This window comes from Mastigoproctus giganteus, chromosome 2, assembly GCF_048544385.1.
Source record: "Mastigoproctus giganteus isolate SK-2022 chromosome 2, ASM4854438v1, whole genome shotgun sequence".
Taxonomy (NCBI): Eukaryota; Metazoa; Arthropoda; class Arachnida; order Uropygi; family Thelyphonidae; genus Mastigoproctus; species Mastigoproctus giganteus.
Window position 1 is genome coordinate 117,214,560 of NC_143576.1, and position 20,595 is coordinate 117,235,154.

Genomic DNA, 20,595 nt, shown 5'->3' on the forward strand with positions numbered 1-20,595 from the left:
CCTGAAATTTCATTACAAAATGAGACAGCCTAAGGAAAAACAGGATCCATAATATGGATTAAAACCAAAGGTGAACTAATTTCATTGTACTCATTAACCTCATTTTCCACTACAACCAAAGAGCCCATCTTTGTGAACAGGCAATTAAGCAAATAAAGGGGCTTACCCAAAGTAACATGATCACCTATCAAATACCTTCTTTAAAGGGTAAACAGCATTGCTCCAATGGTATTTTTATATAACCATGGGACATTCCATCATATTAATTCAAGTAATGGGGACAATAGAGGGACCAAAGCTGAAATAGGAAAAGAAAGAAAATAGAAGAAATTTCCCTCCATCTCATTACCTGTTTGTTTGGGAAGAGAAACAAATAAGAATATTAGCAAATTAAAAAAAAAGCAATTAGAAGAAAAAGATTATTAAATAAATTATAATTAAATTATACGCCAATGCAATACAGCCTAAAATGCTAATGAGCCATAAAACCAATAATGACAGAAACTGTTAAATTCAATCTTCGTGCTAGCTGAGGCAGTAGAGCTCTAATAATACTAGCCCACAATATCAAAAAATAGATTAACCATCTTATGTTAATCAAAAAAGAAATTAACCACCTGTTGATGCAGTCAAAATTCAAATAGGAACCACAAGATAGTAGAAAAAAAAAAAACAAAAGCAATTACAGTAGTAGTGAAATCCGAAGCACAACTATCAGGAATATCAATTGCGTCTGACTCTGACAGTAAACAAGAAGAGATCCTGAAAAATCTAACCCCTAGAAGATGAGAGCATAAGAAGGCAAAATAAAAATTAAAAAAAAAAAAAAAAGATTTCAAAAACTCCACCCATCAACTTAGAAGTTCTATAGCCACAAATATACTACAGTGTGTTCATTTCAAAGGTAAACCCAAAACCAATCAGACTGGGTGGATGTTAAATCAGAAGATCAAAAGTCCTTGTGATATGATTTTATCCCCAAAAAAATCTTGCAACATTTTGTGGTTGAGCATGCCACTTGGTTATTCTGTATTGATGGAGCCTGACGTTTCTTTTATTTTCCTCAAGCAATGCATGAACTGCATTATGATGTCCTGATAAACATTAGAAATGAAAATTTTGAAAATGCAGGCCAACTAACCATCTTTCAAAATATGCCACACCAAACACTAAATTTTTGGACATTCAATGGAATTTTGAAAAAAAAATTTTTTTTGGAATTTCAATGCTCCACATTCTCCAATTTTGACTGTAAATATAGACACTAAGGAAACCATGCTTTGTCTGTGAAATACATTTTATCACAATTCAGTATCTTCACATTTTAACATTATCCTAAAATAGAAACTCATGCATATTGTGGATTCAATATGGAAAAAGTATTAGGTGTTTTCTTATATCAATATGAGCTGAGCCAAGTAATATCCCCTTCTGAGTTTCTTTAGAAATTTGTTTAAAGATTGCAGAATTGTTTGTCTAATGTCATCTAAAGTGTTAAGTGTAAGAATACTCCATCTTTTGTGTTCCTTATTTCAACCTGATCCACACTCACGAAACTTCTATATAGCATTAGCAGAGGTACACGATACAAGAAAGCAAGCTTATGCACCATGAGCCAAAAAAAAAAAAAAAAAAAAAAAAAAAAAAAAAAAAAAGCTCCAATTTCACCCCTCCATTCATTCCGAATACTTGACCAGCTAAGCCTTAAATTTATTTAGGCTATCAACTTCCACAACAAAAGATGGAAGTCTATTCCACTGATCAACTACCCTCTGGCTAAAGGCAAACTTCCACACATCTATCCTACAACTGTCTTTCATCAATTTGAATTTATGCCCTCTCACGTGATTATTCTGAGAAAGAGGAAGAATCCCATAAGCATGTGCTCAAACCATTCAAGGCTTTATACACCTCAATCAGATCACATCACAGGTGCCTAGTCTCCAGACACTGTAATTTGCAAAGCCTTTCTTGGTAAGAGCAACCATTTGATTCATTTGCTGATCTTGTTTCCCTTCTCTATACGCGACATACTTGATAAATTGGGGCCTGCTGACCTGTATACAGTACTCAAGGTGTTGCCTGACCATCGCCTTATATAAAGGGATAATCACCTCCTTATCCCTGCTAGAAGAATTCCTGTATATCATTGACACAACACCATGAGCTACCCTTACAGACTGTCTGCGCTGCTCAGAAAACTTCATATCTGCCTGCACAATTACCTCCAGGTCCTTCTCATTCTCTACCACTGTCAGTGTAGTACCAGAGTCGATACATTACTCTGGGGTTACTGCTTCCCATATGTATTACTTTACATTTGTCAATGTTAAACTTCATTTGTCACCTCATAGCCGATCTGCTAAACTTTTCAAGATCCTGTTGCAGCAGCAGCACACTGTCATTAACAGCTCTTCCAACCTTCGTATCGTCTGCAAACTTGGACATTAAGCCTGATATACCATCATCAATATCATTTATAAATACAGAAAACAAAAATGAACCCAACACTGAACCCTGAGGGACTCCACTAATAACATTAGTCCACGAAGAGCAGTGTCCACTGATTACCACTCTCTGTCTTCTCCCAATTAACCATCCCTTTATCCATAGCAGCAATTTGCCTCCAATGCTGCACTGCTCCAATTTGTGAAGCAGTCTTCCATGTGCAACAGCATCAAAAGCTAAGATCCAAATATATGATATCAAAGTTATTCTTTGCATCCAGTTCTTTTCTAACCACATCATAGTATCCAATCAAATTGGTCAGACAAGACTTCCGCTTAACAAACCCATGCTGTGTCCGAGCTATAACTGAAGTCTTGTCTAGATGATCCTGCAGTGCTTCTTTAACCAGTGCCTCCATTAATTTCCATGGAACAGAAGCTAAACTAACAGGTCTATAATTACTTGTGTCACCCTTTGATCCCTGTTTGTGAATTGGGGTCACATTTGCACATCTCCAGTCCATGGGTACCTCCCCTGAGTCCAAGCAAGCTCTCATAATTATGGCTAAGAGTTTGCTTACTTCCTTTGTTGCCTCCTTTAATATAACTGGATAGATCCAATCCACTCCAGGTTCTTTTCTTATGATTATCTTCAACAATTTCTCCTCCACTTTCCTCTCAGTTATTACAAAATCATCTAGCTCACTGCCAGAGTTTAGTTCACCTCTGGCATTCCCCTCCCTGAATAACTGCTCATGTGTAAATGTAGATGCAAAATAATCATTTAGTTTGTTAGCCACCTGAACAGGATCATCAACAGTTGAACCAGAGATATCCGGTGGACCAATATGATTCATCCCTTTCCTTCCACAGTTTACATAGATAAAGAACTCTTTGCTGATTTTCTTTGCATCCTTTGCCAAAGATTTCTCATAATCTGCCTTTGCTTGCCTAACCTCCTTTGTGACTTGTTTACAGACCAGCTTATATCTATCGTAGGCTTCCATGTCACCCACTAATTAATTTATATGTATCCCATGCATTTTTCTTCTCTGCCACATGTCTCATTAGTTCATCTGACACATCCATTTAGGCCTAAACCTTGAACAATATTTCTTAGTTGGTATGTAAAGCCTAGTAGCTTCCAAAATTAATTCTTTGAACACTTCCCATTTTGAATTTGCTGTTGGTAACATCTTCAGTTGTTCCCACCTTATAGAATTTAAATACTGTCTCAGACCTCCGTAGTCGCCTTTACAAAAGCAAAAACCCTTCCCTTTACCTCAAATGGTAGTTAGGTCTATAATTACTTCATAGCGAGTAAATCCCACTTCAGCACACTGTTATCACTGCCACTTAGTGGTTCCTTTATCTGCAGATTCTTAATGCATATAGAATCACTACAGATAATCAGATCAAAAGTATTACTCCCTCTAGTTGCCTTCTGAACATGCTGATGTAGAAAACAATCATCCAATAAATCCACAAAAGCCTCGCTAGTGTGTGAGTGACCAACCCACAAAATCCAGTCAATATTCAGGAAATTAAAATCCCCCATTATAAGATTCTGTGATTTACTGGCACCCTCTATTTCCTTGAACAGTTTTTTATTATACTCATCAGTCATAGGCCTATAACACACTCCTACTCTCAATTTTGATTTCCCAGTGCTTGTGTCACACCAAACTGACTTGACACCGCACTGTCCAGCGAAGTTAACTGGCTGTACCTCCTTGGATTTTATGTGTTTCTTAACTAACAACATAACCTCTCCTCCCTTCCTATCCTTCCTGTACACATTGTACTCCCCAAATTGTAGTTCTGCATTCCTTATATCTGTGTGACACCACGTCTCTGATATCCCAACAATATCAGCATTTGATGTTTTGACCAACACCTCAAATTCATCAAATTTATTTACCAAACTCCTAGCATTGGTGTACACGCAAGTATACATGCACCCGTTCCTATTCTTATTTACCCCTAACACAACCCATGTGTTTTCTTATAACAAAATGACTCCCAGCAGTCTCTGAAATCCCCTGGATCTTGTTTTCCAGTCTGCTGCTCATTCCAATAAAAGCATTGCAAGAATCACTTTAACCTCTGTCAGCGGCTACTGTTAATCTATTAGTCCATGTAACCCCCAATCAAGTAGTTTTCCCACCCACCTAATACTGCCTGAATAATATCAGTAAATATTCTTGCACCCTTTCTATTTAAGTGTATCCCATTCCTGTAGAAGCAGTCTCTCCTGTTAAGAAGCACAGACCAGGCTGAGAAAAATTCTACGCCTTGAACCTTGCACAATCTCTCCAGGGCCGAATTGATTGACAAGTCTCTCATCATATACTCCCCTCCTATCGTGTCTGGACAGAATTGCAGACACTTTCAAATATCAACCCTAATTCACGGCTTGTTTTTGACAGTGACCTGTACTTCTTTAGTAATTCCGCTGGTCTCCTACTCTTAATCTTGAAAATTGCGGCTTTGCATTGCCTGTTGGTGTTAAGGAATCTTTCAAAGTAAAATTCCACTAAAAAACATGTTGCTTGATGGTATATGGCAGGACATTTATTCACCACTAACAATGTGTAAACTTGACACATGGATTGTGACGAACCAAATAATTTGAATGAAAAACTGTCACTTCCTACAGTTACATAACATCTTCCCCTAGTGCAATTATGATTGTTGCTTGGTAGCACTGTACCTAATACAGATAATGTAGGTTTAATTTTAAAATGAACACTGTATATTGAAAGCTCTAGGAAGTAATCTCAAGAGAATGACACATCAAATGGAATTAAATTGTTATAGTTCTTTAATGAATTGTCTGCATAACTTATTACATTCTCCTGTAAAAAGTCACTTATAATAATCAAATTTTTAATGTCTAATGTAAAATTTTTTCTAGTCCCCATCTGGCAGAGTAGAGGCAGCAAGATTATACATTAGCTGATCCAGAAGCCTCCTAGAGAGTTACCAATAATAATTATAATGTATATTGGTCACCAGCTCATTATCAACAAATATACAAATGTACTGACTAGCGGCCGGCCTGTGAACACCGTTTTAGAGCTGTACCCTCGAAATGTAAGGACTTAAGTTGGTTCACACCTGGGTGGTCACCCACAGTGTGCTTGAGCATGGTGGTTATACCCAGGATTACTAACAGTACCACCATTGTGAAGGTGACAAGCAGAGGATTTGTCCGTCACAGATCAAGTCTAAAATGCTGATGGAACTGATATTTGGGTACACTTGACCCAAATATCAGTTCCATCAGCATTTTAGACTCCCAGGTAGCAAGCACAAAAAGCATCTGGAATATATGAGAGAAGTTCTGTGACAGCCTCAAGGATCAAGTGGACGAATGTGGTTGAACCCTTTCCTTCTGGTGTTAATATAAGCAAAGAATTCTTTGCAACTTCCCTTTCACTCTTCGTCATATGATTTTCTCATAATCTGCTGAAGCATGCTTGACCTCATGAGTAACTAACTTGATTACAAACTAATTTTTACCTACTGTAGAATTCTCAATTTATAATTTATAACAATTTATAATTATCTCATGCATTATAATATTTTATCTTTATTTTTTATTAATTATTTATTTCTTTTCATTTTATTATTTTATATTTTATTTATATTATTTTATTTTATTCAACAACAACAACAATAATAATTATAATATATATGGGTCACCAGCTCATCATCAACAAATATACAAATGTAGAGCAAGGCAGACCTTCCCCTCCCTTAATGGGCCAGATAGATCAAGTTAAAAATATACAATAAAAATGGAAATATAATAATGGACATACATTCAATTTATTACATACAAACTATATTTAACTAGACAAAAGTATAAATAACACATACACAGAATAGAGCTTTATAAACACATATAAAGTAGACAAGCAGCAGATTCTTCATTTGTGAATAATGATCCTTTATTCATTTAGAGAATACAGGCTAACCACAACAGAGAAACCTAGAAGGATTTACAATTGAGTAATAATAATAATGATTAAAAATATAATTAAAATAAATAAAATAAAAATTACTTTCATTTTTCTTTTATTTCATTGTATTTCAATCATTATTCTATACCCACTTACTTTATAATTACCATGTATCTCATGATGCATCCATAAACTTTTTCCCAACAACTGTCTTAAAACAATAAACTTTAACCATTAAGAAACCAAAACATATGATGTCATTCAACTGCATGCTTTGACACAATCTCAAATTACCCCCGGGGGCTCACATCTGGTGAGTATGGGTCTCGCACACCTGAGCTGGATATCACCATTCTTATCTTTCTTGGTGATTCCCTTCTACTTTTATTTCTCTCTCTCTCTCTCTCTGGGTAAATTCAGAAATTTTTTTTTTTTTTTTTTGCCTGGTGCAGCATAAGCCTCAGGCTTCCTTGCACCATATGGCTAATAATAATACTAACTACAGTAGCACTTTGTTAAGTTTCAACTAAAATCTGTTACTCTCTGTGGGGATCTTGTGGAATTAAGGGATAAGTGTTAGGGTTTTGTACAGATATATATATATATATTTAGTAATTAAATTTATTCCATCTTTTTACTATGGTCATTAATATTAATATATGAATAGCCTTCCTATTTAATATTAATACATGAAACTATAGCATGATCTGTTAATTCAAAATAATGGTTGTTCATTCAAAATTCATCTTTATCTTAAATTTCTGCTGGTAATTGTATATTCTTTCTTTGTAAATTATTATAAAGAAATTGTTAGGTATACATATACAGTGATCAGTGATACAACAAAATCCCTATTTAATTTAATGATTACAAAAATTAGATAAATTTCAATAACTTATAGTAATCTCCATGTGGATCTTGTGGTGTTAAGAGTTCAGTATTACAGTGTTCTACAGCCTCAGTGTTGACACAAAGATAGAATTCAGAAAGAATCCAGAAAAGAAGCTAGAATCATATTAGTGTTGCATGTGCTTAACAGTGGATTACACCATTAGATTGGGTGTTGCAATAAATTATATTTTCACAAAATTCACGTCACCTTAGTGTTTTCCATACATAAACTATATAGCGAAATAAACATATTTGAAGTAATTTGCCACAACAGTTAAAATAATGATGTGCTCCTTCTTCTTATAACAGAATAGGCATTCTTTGTTTTAACTAAGGAAATAATGCAATGCTGCCTTTGTTTTTTTTTTGAATGACTCTTGTAAATGTAGTGATATGTTATACTAATATAAGTTCTTAGTAATCGTGATTTTATATGATACATTATTAGTGGAATTATAACTGTTATACAGGGTTATCCATTCATCATGCAAACCACTGGTCAACACCGTATACCAATTCAACTATGGCAACAGATGGAAGAAGGCAGTTTATTGTGACATCAGTACAGCATTGATTAGTACAGAACATAACACTGGTTTTATCCCACAAATAACTTTGGAACATGATTACTTTGGGACATTACCATGCATCAAAATCATTTTTGAAATGCTGATAGTTTTGCATTCAAGAATAAAGCTTACTTACACAAATAGCCTGCATGCAGGATAATGAAGTAAAGTAAAAAAAAAGAAAAGTGGGAGTGCATTTTTATAACAATGATGTACATGTTTTTTGTAGAGTTGTACTGAGCACATGATAGCTGTCAACTCTCCATAAATAAATGGGTAAATCCATCTTTTTTAGTCAATTTGACTCACTTCCATCTCATTGTCATAATGTATTTGGAGATAGAGTTTATCTGTCTTTTTGTAAAGTCTCAGTTTTTCTCAGTCTTTTTCTTTTCACAAAGAAGTAATATAATACAATATTAAAACTAGAATTTTTAACCATCAATTCAACTGTGGTAGTTACAGAATAAAAATGCAAGATATTAACCACTATTCTCTGTTATGTGCAGTCATTTCATAGCACTTGTGTGCAAAATAATTAACCATTTCTTTCAGAAAGAAGGCAAAGAAATAAAAACAATGTAAAATTTCAAAAGACATATACAGGAGATTTTTGATGTAGCATAAAATCTGATCAAGTAAGCAGATCTACCTTGTGCATGTGATTTTTAAATTTCAACTGGCAAGAAATGTATAAATAAAATAAAATGCCTATGCACAGTACAATCGCAGCATGCTGTGCACAGAAAGAAATGCAAAAATAGATGTTACATTTTATGGTGACAATGATTTCATACATGCCTAAAGTTTATCTGCACCTTTGTCATAGGGCAAATTCTTCTGTGTTGTGCTGATCATGCAGGTGCAATGTTCAGAAATATGTTTCCTGATAGTGAAATAGCAAAACGATACTGTTGTGAAAGAACAAAAATAAAGGCATTCTTAGTGAAATTGCATGAATAGAAGAGGTAGTGGTGGCTTTGAAAAATGGGCCATTTTTGATAGCTATATGTAGTAATCAAATAATTGCTATATATGGTAGTAATCAAAGTGATTCTAAGTTATATCCCATTGTGCCAACCTTTCATTTAAAAACAAAAGGAAAAAAAAAAGCCAAATCAAAGGCAGCTTGCTCTCAGTGCCAGCATTGGAAAAATTCTGAACAAACATGGTAGGCCTAAAAATAAATAGCAGGGGGTATTAAAAGAGGATACTGGGCACTTGGTGATAACAGGTTGTCCCTGTCATCTTATTACATACTGAAAAGAGAGCTGTATACTTTCCTGTGAAAGTAGGCATATATTTTGTGGAGATTTATTACTAATTAGAAAGAAGTGTCAAAAGGTTTGTTTGTTATTTGGTTTTTAGGAGCATTAGCAACTAAGACCATATTGCTCCGGGAATATGCGGTGGTCATTCCCTGACCTTTCTGCATCCTCGGTATTTGGTGGTCACGGGCTCGAACCCCGGACTAATCAAGAAGCATGTGCTATACACTGCTGCTCCTGCCCACCCGGCTACGGAAGCGCAAGTGCTAAAAGGAGGGATAGATTTAAACAGTTTTAATTAATTAATGCCACTGAAGCAAAAAAAAAAAAAAAAAAAAAAAAATTATGAAGTACATGTTAGCAGTCTTTGGATAAAAATGTAACTAGACTATGAGCACTTCTCAGAGTTACCAAATAGATAAGTACAATAGTCAATCACTAGTGAGTGGCACTAACTCAAGTCAAATCCAGTTCATGATCCAAAGGTTTTGAAAGAACACAAATTGATGAACTCAACAAAAAGAAGTGAACTGCAAACCTCTGGTGAAAGTAATCCTAAACAGGTCAAGCAAGCTGATAATTCTAGGCATGTTACCATCATGCAGAAAGTCTGTTCATGTTCAACTCTTTTAGATTAAACAAAGCAGTCGGCATTTTTTCTTTTTCTTTTTAATGTTATGCTAACATTTGAAAATCCAAACATAGCTCTTTAATGCAACATACGTCACACCCACATGATGAGGTTATTACTGCTAGATACGTTGAAATTTATGTTACCAACAGTTTTCAAATATTCTTCCACTATGGAAATTCTAACATAGTCATAAGCAGTTATAATGCCAAGTTTGTAGAGAGTCTAAAACAAGAAGAGATGATACTGGTTTTTTGCTCAGCAAGGAAGTACTTTATGGCTGCATGTGACTACACAGTGAATAAATTCCCATTAAAAAATTATGCTCTTATAAATGCTGAGGTAGTACAAATTTCATCAATTTTCATTGCATTATTTTCAAATTTGAACTATTTTGTGGACAAGTTTCCAGTACTCCTTGGTGTTGTTAAAATAAAGAAACAGATGTTTTGCAGCATCAGTTTTGACAATTGCAATGTGAAAACCAGACACTATTATAAAAAAAGAAAATTAAGGGATAAGTAATTTTACCAACAGTTTTCAAATATTCCACTTCAGTTTTGAAAATACTGACTTAGTCATATGCATTCTTACTGCCGAGTTTATGGAGAGTCTAAAACAAGAGGAGGAAGATTGTTTTTTTTTTGTCCATGCAGTCCTTGATTGAGTTACTGACAAGTGCACAAGGAGGCTTAAAACATAATGAGCTGTCCTGAGTCATGCTTGGCATTTTAATAATTCCTTATAGCAATGCTAAATGTGAGAGAATATTCACTGATTTTAAAAACCAAAGCTGAGTTCAGATCTTTGCTTTCTAGTGAACCTTTGGAAATGCTCCTGATAGCCAAGTCCAGCAAGGCTATTGTTATGAACAAAACTTTGGGTCAACATTTTTTAAGAAGGAAAAGTCTGCAACAGTATTTTTCTTGAAGCAATGCCTTATAAGCCCAAACAAAAATCCACAGAGAGAAAAAAGTTAGTTGGGCTAATGTTTAAAGCATACTGTACTGGTAAACAATTCTTTGGCTGTATTTTAATATAAAATATATATTTTTCCAGTGAAATATAATTTCTAGTGCAATGTGGACTTTAAAAACCTCCTGATTTTTCTGAAAATCTTCTATTTTTAATCTGTTTTGACATAAAAGCTTCCTGTTTTTCTCCTGCTTACAAATGCTTAATCCACAGCTTTTTTAAAGTTGGCAAAAAAAGAGTGAAAACAGGGATAGTCCCGGAATTTCTAAAGGGAGGAAGTAAAGCAGTTGGGAAGGAAGTTTGTTTGTTCGTGGATTTATTAGGTTTATCGGCAGCTATGGCCATAGTGTGCCATTGGGTGGGGGGGAGTTAAAACAGTGTTTCTAGGACTCGTTAAGCTTTAGTCATCATGCAGCTTTAAAAAAATCACATTATTTTGATCATTGGGAGGAGTTATAGCCCCTTTAGCCCCTCCATGGATGGATGCATGCATGTATAAGAGCAAGGCACACCGTTCTAGAACATGCAGTTATAGTATTAATAAAATTTGTGCATTTGTTTTTAATAAAATTCTGTTGGATTGCAGATGGGTTGCATTTTAATTGAATAACACTGTAACAATAAAGAATATAAAAAAGCTCAAGTGATCAGAAACAGGAGCCTTTTTTTCCCTTTTCTTCTTCTTATTATTATTAATATAAAACAGAACAATAGGGATCAACAGATTTTACATTGTATCAATATTTTAAAAGAATAAAAGAGATTACCCCAATCAGGTCTGTAGACTAACTTCAAGATGACACTCTCCAAATATAAACGGCTAAACATAATTTAATGAATTCTTGCACTCACAGCCCATGAATGATTCAACATACCCTGGGATCGAAGGCGAAGGACCGCACCCAACCCCAAAACACATCAAACCACCCCTACGAAACTCTGAGTGATAGAAGACATTTTGTCAAAATAATTAATTAAAATTTAACCAAAAATGAAAGAATTAATCATGGTGATGATATAAATCAAAATCACAGCGATTGTCATATTCCAACCTGTGATCAAGAGTCAGTCGAAAAGTCTAGTCCACTCAGGGAAGGAAAAGTTTCGTAAAAACAGTTTTAATTTATTTCATCGCCAAGATTTTAATTTATATCATTGCCGTGGTTAATTCTTTCGTTTTTGGTTAAATTTTAATTAGTTATTTTGACACAATGTCTTCTATTTTGTAGCCAGGTGGGAAGGAGCAGAAGTGCATAGCACACGCTTCTTGATTAGACCAGGGTTCGAGCCCATCACCACCAAATACAGAGGATGCGGAAAGGTAAGGGAATGACCACCGCATATCCCGGAGCAATATGGCCTTAGTTGCTAATGCTCCTAAAAACCAAATAACAAACATAATAACATCTTCTATCACTCATGGGTTTTGTGTGTGTGGGGGGGGTGATGTGTTTTGTGGTTGGGTGAGATCCTTCGTCTTCAATCCCAGTGTATGTTGAATCATTCATGGGCTATGAGTGCAAGAATTCATTAAATTATTTTTAGCCGTTTATATTTGGAGAGTGTTGTCTTGAAGTTATTCTACAGACCTGATTGCGGTAATCACTTTTATTCTTTTAAAATAATATTATTATTATTATTTTTGATACATGCATAGAAACATCACTAATACTAAAAAAAAACAAATAAAAAAAGGAAATGAAAGTTTACATACAGCATTGATACCAGATAGCTGCTGGGACAGCTGCATAACAATTCCTATCACCAAAGGAAGCTGCATAGACTTGTTGTGAACTAACTGCCACATAGTAATCTGGTAAAAAATTGCATTAATATATGCATTTTTATGTGTGTAAATCTATAATTTTTTGATTATAGTACAAAAGTAAAACCATTGATATAAAACTGTCAATAAGGACTTTTCAAATATTGTTCAAATACATAAAAAATTAGTTTCTCAAAACTGGATTATAAAATTATCTATTTTACACTACACATAGCATTGAATTATAAGGAATATTTCAAAAAAAAAAGCAAAGATTACAGGGTGTCCGGACTAGAGGTATCCAAAAATACACACATATATCTCAGCATCTATAAGGTGTATTAAAATAATTTTTTTGTTATTATACAGAGTAACTCACCAAGCTTTTATGAAGGTTAGTAAAGTTCAATGTGGGCACCTTTTGTAGCTCGATAGATGTCAAAACGATACTCGAGCTCTTGCCAAGTGGTTTTCAGCATCTGAGGTGTTATTAGAGCAACTGTTTCAACGATACGCTGTTTAAAATCGTCCAAATCCCAAACTTTTCTCTGGTACACACAGTCTTTAATAAAGCCCTATGCAAAAAAGTCCAATGGAGTCATGAAATAGCGTATTGTTGAAGCAGTTGCTCTAATAATGCCTCAGATGCGAAAACACTTGGCAAGAGCTCAAGTATCATTTTCACATCTGTCGAGCTACAAGGAGTGCCCACATTGAACTTTACCAACATTAATAAAAACTTGGTGAGTTACTCTGTATAATAACAAAAAAATTATTTTAAGACACCTTATAGATGCTGAGATATGTATGTGTTTTTTTTGGATACCTCTAGCCCGGACACCCTGTATTTCAAAAAGCAATATTTGCTAAGATAACTATTTCATCTTGCGAAGCCTATCATATCTCCCCTGCAGCCTAATACTTTTGTAAAAGTATACAATAAAATAAAATAAAGTAAAATAGAATAGAATAAATACTACATAATGTTCCCATCAAAATGGTGCTATGTATACTGCATACTTTTTCTGGTCATAGCCACAGAAGTTAAAAAATATCTCACCAGCCTTTGTGACACTAGGCTTGTGCTCTGTTAAATGATTTTAACATTTACTCTTATTTTAGAGAGCGAGAGGGTATAAATGAGGAAAATGCATATTTGTATAGAATGGCACAAATATGCATTTTTATAAATGATGACAATGCATATTTGTATAGAATGGCACATTTTAATGATTACATCCAATCTGGGATCAAATCATTAATATTAGTATAATGTTATTTAGTAAATTCTGTTATCAAGAATGTGTATAATGGAATCAGTTTCAAGTTTCTATGCTATAAACACAACTGAACTCCTGTGAGTGGATTTTTTTTTTTTATAAAAAACCCCAAACAAGAGAGGTATTAGAAACTATAGTACTTAGTATCATGCATGAGTTGAAGGTTGAGAAGATGAAAGAAAATACTTGCTGACATTACTACACTGACAGTGGTAGAGAATGAAAGGGACCTGGGGGTGGTGGTGCAGGCAGATATGAAGTTCTCTGAGCAGTGCAGACGAGCTGCAAGAGTAGCTCATGGTGTATTGTCAATGATATATAGGAATTTTTCTAGCAGGGATAAGGAGGTGATTATTCCCTTGTATAAGGCAATGGTCAGGCCACACCTAGAGTACTGTATACAGGCCTGGAGGCCTCATTTCAGGAAGGATGTAGAGCTGCTGGAACGAGTACAGAGAAGGGCAACTAGATTGGTGAATGGGACAAAGGGGTTCTCTTACGAAGAAAGGCTTAAGTTTTGCAAATTACAGTGTCTGGAAACTAGGCACCAGCGGGGTGATCTGATAGAGGTGTACAAAGCCTTGAATGGTTTGAGCATGCTCAATGCTGATGGGATTCTTCCTCTAGCTCAGAAAAATCACCTGAGAGGGCATAAATTCAAATTGAGGAAAGACAGATGTAGGATAGATGTGCGGAAATTTGCCTTTAGCCAGCGGGTGGTTGGTGGGTGGAACAGACTTCCATCCCTTGTCGTGGAAGTTGATAGCCTAAATAAGTTTAAGGCTCAGCTGGACAGGTATTTCGAACGAACAGAGGGGTGAAGTGGAAGTGGTTATTTTTATTTATTTATGTTACTTTTTTTTTTTTTTTTTTTTTTTGGCTGATGCTGCATAAGCTTGCTTTCTTGCATCAAATGCCTCTACTAATGCTAATGCTAATGCTAATTAGACTAGAATTTCTGTAGATTGTAACTTTCAGGAAATGTGTATGAAGGAAGTTCCAGTGTTGTTCCAGAAAACAGAAATTGAATGAATAAATGAGGAAGAAGAAAAGTTGGTTCTAGTGTTGTTCCAGAAAACAGAAGTTGAATGAATAAATGAGGAAGAAGAAAAGAACAGTAAAAGAATGTTGAGTAGCAGCAGCACGTGTTTGGACTGATTTGGAAGAGAGAGCAGAAATTATAGAAGCCAATTCAGAGCCCATGGAAGTATCGCATGCAGCAGAAAGAGAAAGTCTATCATGACACAGAGAGTGGAGAAACTCTGTTAGAGATATCATTAATTAACTGCCTTCTTTTGAATGGAATGTAGAAGCCTGAGAGAGGTTTTGGGGGTACTGTCCCAGGTGTGAGAACAATATTCCATGGTAGGATAGATTTGCAATGTGTACAGAGTGAACCAGCTGTTTGGAAGAAAAGTAATGCAAAGAGCAAAAGAGAAAACTAAGTTTTCTATATGTAGAGGAAGCAACATTTGTAATGTGCTTATGCCAAGAGAGATTAGAAGTTTAAGTAATCCCCAATAGAGATATATGATCTTGCTTAGAAATCTGAGTGTCATCAAAGTAAGCATAGGAGCAGAAGAATCCTTTCTTGTGAGATATAAGACAGGACTGAGTTTTAGAAAGATAGAAATCAACTAAGTCAGCAGGTCCAAAACTGGGGTCTGCGGACCCCCAGGAGTCCATAGACCAGTTCCAGGGGATCAGCGACCCTCTGGAACTGGTCAAATTATTCGTTCTATGTATAGCAAATTGATGATAAATAAATTCTTATTATATATTTATGTAAAAATAAGAATAAAGTTGAGTTGTTTCAAACATAAAACTTTGAATTTTCTTTTCAGAAAATTCAAAGTTCACAACCCAGTGTTCTCACACACACACACACACACACACACACACACACACACACACACACACACACACACACACACACACACACACACACACACACACACACACACAGAGAGAGAGAGAGAGAGAGAGAGAGAGAGAGAGAGAGAGAGACATATGCACATATATATACACTGCCCTACTATTAATATTCGGACACACCTCCATGGATGGGGAACCAGGTCCTATGCAAGCAACATATCACAGAACTTGCTATAAATATGTACACTGGGCTTCGAACAGACAATTGCAAAGTTGGCATGCAATATGACACGTTCAACAGAATTGATTACCTCAACAAATGCTAGACGCTGATTAACATGGTGTAAGGAGCACAAATCCTGGACTGTAGAGCAGTGGAAAACAGTCCTAGGAAGAGATGAGTCGAAGTTTGCATTCTACCAGTCTGATGGCCGTTCCAGGGTGTGGTGAATGCGAGGGGAACAGTTCCTTCCTGATTCTATCCTCCCAACAATGAAGTTTAGCAGAGGTAGTGTCATGGTATGGGGCTGCTTTCCATGGTTTGGCTTGGGCCAATTAGTCGTTATTGACAAAACCATTAATGCAGCGAAATACCAGGACAGCCTGTACAATTATGCATTTCCAACATTATGGCAATACTTCGGGGAAGGCTCATACCTGTATCAGCAAGACAATCCACCATGCCATACTGCTCGGGTTGTAACAGAGTGGTTTGAGGGCATGTATGTGGAAAAGTTGGATTGGCCAGCCCACAGTTCTGATCTGAACCCTATCGAGCATCTTTGGGATGTACTGGATCGTTGGGTACATTCACGTTGAGATTGCCCAAAGAACAAGGCCGAACTGGTGGCTGCGTTAAAGGCCGCGTGGAGGAACATAGCACCTGACATTTACAAAAAGCTGGTTGAAAGTATGCCATGAAGATTGAAGGCCATCATAAAAGAAAAAAGGTTTCAGTACAAAATATTAAATGACACAATAAGTCTTGTTTTTGTCTAAAGGCAGGTGTTCAGATATTAATGATAGGGCAGTGTGTGTGTGTATACATACATATATATATATATATATATATATATATATATATATATATATATATATATATATATATACACAGCAATACCTCGCTTAGCACGGGTTTAACAATAACACTGTTTTCAATTAAGTATAAGTCGAAAATTTATAGTACATATTAAAACTCATTCAATAGCCTAGACAGGTACTATACAAATATGCTGCATTGTCGTAGCCAAGTACTATACATATATGCTGCAGTGCCAACACTCTATTGTCTATCATACACATGTGACAATAACTCTCTTCAGGCAGTCAGCTGCAATATGCAACAGTGTTCAGTATTCTTAATCCATCTTGACGAGACGACATGATAGTTTTTCAAACTTTTCATTTCAAAATTTATTTTTTACCCCTTTAAATACATCTGCATCTTGGCTAGAAATCACTGCCAACAACATGCGTTCTGTTTGGCACCATGTTTTGCCCCAATTGGTAAATGATTTCACTGGTTTTGAACCGCAAGTTCAGATAATTTCCGAAGACATTGTGAAAGTCAAAAAAGACGGGATTCGAAACTTTGGACACTGCCAATGTATGTGACGTGATTGCATTGACTCACGTGCAGGTTAGATGATCCAACTCTTCTTGAAACTGATAAGCGAACTGCATATGCAGAAGAGGAAAACAATTCTGAAGCGGATAACACTGAAGTGCCACCAAAACAATTTTCAAAAGAAGAACTGGAAGAAAGTTTTTTGGAGGGTTGACATGGCCTGCGAGGCGATTATGAATGGAGATCCAAATGTTTAGAATTAGTATTCAGAAGACTTTAGAAATGGCTTGAATTTCAACAAACTTTTCCACTGAATTTGTCTATAGATGGGCAACATAAGCCAGAATATCACCAGTGGAACAACACTGACGGAATCCATACTGGCGATCGTTGATCATATGAAAGATTTCCAGATAGTTTTAAGAGTTGGCGGTTAATTGATTTCTCCATTACTTTGGAAAGAGTAGAAGTAATCGCAATGGGACGATAACTGGATGGAAGGGATTTGTCACCCACTTTAGGAACTGGCTGGATATGTACAAATTTACAAGCAGAAGAAAAAACACCTTTGGAATATGAAAGTGAAAAAAAGATTACACAAAACAGAAGTAAGTGCAGGTTTAGAGAACAAGTGGAGAAATACCATCAGGACCTGGAGTTTTCTTAGCATCAGATTCATCAAAACCCTTCTGACATCCTTTTGACGGAAGCCCACAGGAGGCATTGAATGGAGTGTGCTGGGAATGGGTTGAGGTGATTTACCAAGATCATCAAACACGAGTTGGAAGAAAAATAGGATGCTAGCAGGTCAGCTTTATCTTTGGCTGATGTGGCAACAGAACCATCTGGTATTGTCAGATGTGGGAACAAAGATGGGAAAAAATTTAGGCCAATAGCTTTGGAAAGAGACTAGAATGCTCAGCTACCATTTGGACTAAAAGCAAGGTTTCTACTCTTATCTTGTTTAAAATCTAGTTTGAACTGATTAATAACTGCTTTACAAAGTATAAATAATACTTAATAATAATTTTTATTATTATGCAATGTTGCTTATAAAAACATAGTACTGGAAATATTTTATAATAAAAATTCAGAAATATTATACAATTTCAGAGAATATTGCCTTAGTGGTTCGCATTAAAAATATTATGTTGAAAGGGGTTCGTGATAAAAAATATTACATTGAAAAGGGTTCGCGAGTCAAAAAAGGTTGGGAACCGCTGATCTACAACAATGGCAGCAAGTTTCAAATGGTACAAGTTTTACCAATACTAAGTAATAACCCACAAAATTTCTATTTAAATTCAAAATAAACTAAGAATATAAAGTTACTTCTAGAAAATAAATTAATATTACAATTAAAGTAAATAAAATGGCAAAAAATTTAAGAAAACTTCCTATTAGCTGGAGCTGTAAAAACTTCACCTGCACTGAGCTAATCTCGTTCCCTGAGAAGTGGTTTCCCAAGGATCAGTTCTTGGAGCACTATTGTTTCTGATTTTCATAAATGACATCAATGAAGGGACAGAGGGTGTGATCATAATTTAGCGGGTGTGAAAATTTGCAGCTGATGTAAAGACTGGGAGCATCCTGAATCATCAGTACCAAGTAACATTTCTTCAGATGACTTGAACAAAAATAGTCACAAAAGTGGTGGCTATGTTTTAATGCAGCAAAATGTACTGTTCTACAGGGGAACAGCAATCTCAAAACACTTGTTGGGGTTGAATCAAAAACAGTAGATGAAGAAAGTGATCTGGAAGTTATGATGTGAACAGATATGAACTTCTCTGAGCAATGGAAACAACAGTCCAAGAAAGTCTGTGGTGTCCTATTGATGATTTATCAAACAATTGCCTGTAGGGATAGGGAGGTCATAATCCTGATGTATAAGGCAAATGTAAGACTACATTTGTAATACTGTTCCAAGAATGGAGACCTCATCTAATAAAATGATATTGAGCTTTTTGAAAGGATCCAAAGACATGTAACTTGCATTGTAGATTGGCTAAAGGAATGCTGTACTAGTAAAGATTTCAATTATATGGGCTACAGAGCTTGGCAAGCAGGCACCTTTGAGGAACCTGACTGAGGTTTGTCAGGCTCTCAGAGAGGGATTAGTAAAATGAATAAAGATGAAATTTTTCACTGATATAAAGATTCCAGAACGGTGTCATAAATTCAAATAACAGGGGAAAAGGTTTAGACTAGATAGTAAAAATTTTTCTTTTAGCCAGCAAGTTGTTGATTACTGGAACAAGTTTCCTCCTCAATTAGCTGAGACTGACATTTTGAAGAAATTCAAAGATCAACTGGATAGTTACCTATGTAAAGAGAAAAGCACATAATTTGTCTATTTTTAACTACTTTATACTTTTTTTTCCTTGCTGGTGCAGAAAAAGCCTGTAGCTTCCTTGCACTACATGGCTAATACTAATAACAATTTTTTTAAATACAATGATAAGTAGTTCTACTTAACATATAGCACATGTTAGTTTGTTACATCTGTATTTCCCATCAATGTTTTACTGTTAAGTGCCCAGACCACTTTCATAAGTTACGTGAATTCCTTCTATTCCACTGTTTCCCATTCTAGTCTCATTCTATAGAATGGGAAACAGTGGTTTAGCAGGTATTTAAATTTATTATCTGTTCTGTAATTTTTAAGGTATTTGATTGACTCTGAAAGCAATGGCCACTTGTGACATATTCAAATTGATCTCTTATAGGGTTTGCTTGTAATGTTTATTTTATTTGGATCAAAAAGATACTGTTCGACAATAGATAAATTTGTTTTAATAATTTTTCAATGGTCAAAAATTCAGACTAATTTCTTACATACAAATCCTTTTTTCACTGTTCACTTGTTTCTTATTGATTGAAAGTGATATTTTTTCTATTGATGTTTCAAATTTTGGGACCCTCCTAAACTTTAGCAGCCTGAGCTTCTTAAGCTGACCCTGTTCACAGAGAACCAGAACCTCTCTCTGACTGTTTTCAATAGCAACGTATTAGAGAGGCAAAAAGTCAAAGCAATATTCTTGAATTGATTATCAGCTGTGACTTTTCATGCATTAAGAATCACTTAATAAAGGAACTACTAGGTGGCAGTGATGAAAAGATCCTGACATGAGATTTATTTAAAGATATAACTACTGTCAAGGGTAAAGGAAAGGGATTTTGTTTTTGTAAAAGGCAATTACAATGGTTTAAGAAAGTTTTTAAATTCTTTTAGAGGGACCATATAATGATGTTACCAACTGCAAATTCTAAAATAGGAAGCATTCAGGGAAGTAATCATTGAAGCTACTAAATTTTTTATACCAACAAAAAAATAGCATTCAAGGTTTTGACCTAAG

The 20,595-nt window shown here is 35.3% G+C and overlaps 1 protein-coding gene across 4 annotated transcripts in view; it reads right to left on the reverse strand.

Annotated features, from left to right (window-relative positions):
- Window positions 1–20,595, reverse strand: part of LOC150089519 (glucose transporter type 1-like) — a 1,237,972-nt gene that overhangs the window by 259,061 nt on the left and 958,316 nt on the right. For all 4 annotated transcript variants that reach the window (XM_090368637.1, XM_090368634.1, XM_090368635.1 and 1 more), the window contains one exon: window positions 12,464–12,562. In XM_090368637.1, the coding sequence (XP_090224763.1) occupies window positions 12,464–12,562 (99 nt within the window). The remainder of the gene's footprint in view (window positions 1–12,463; window positions 12,563–20,595) is intronic.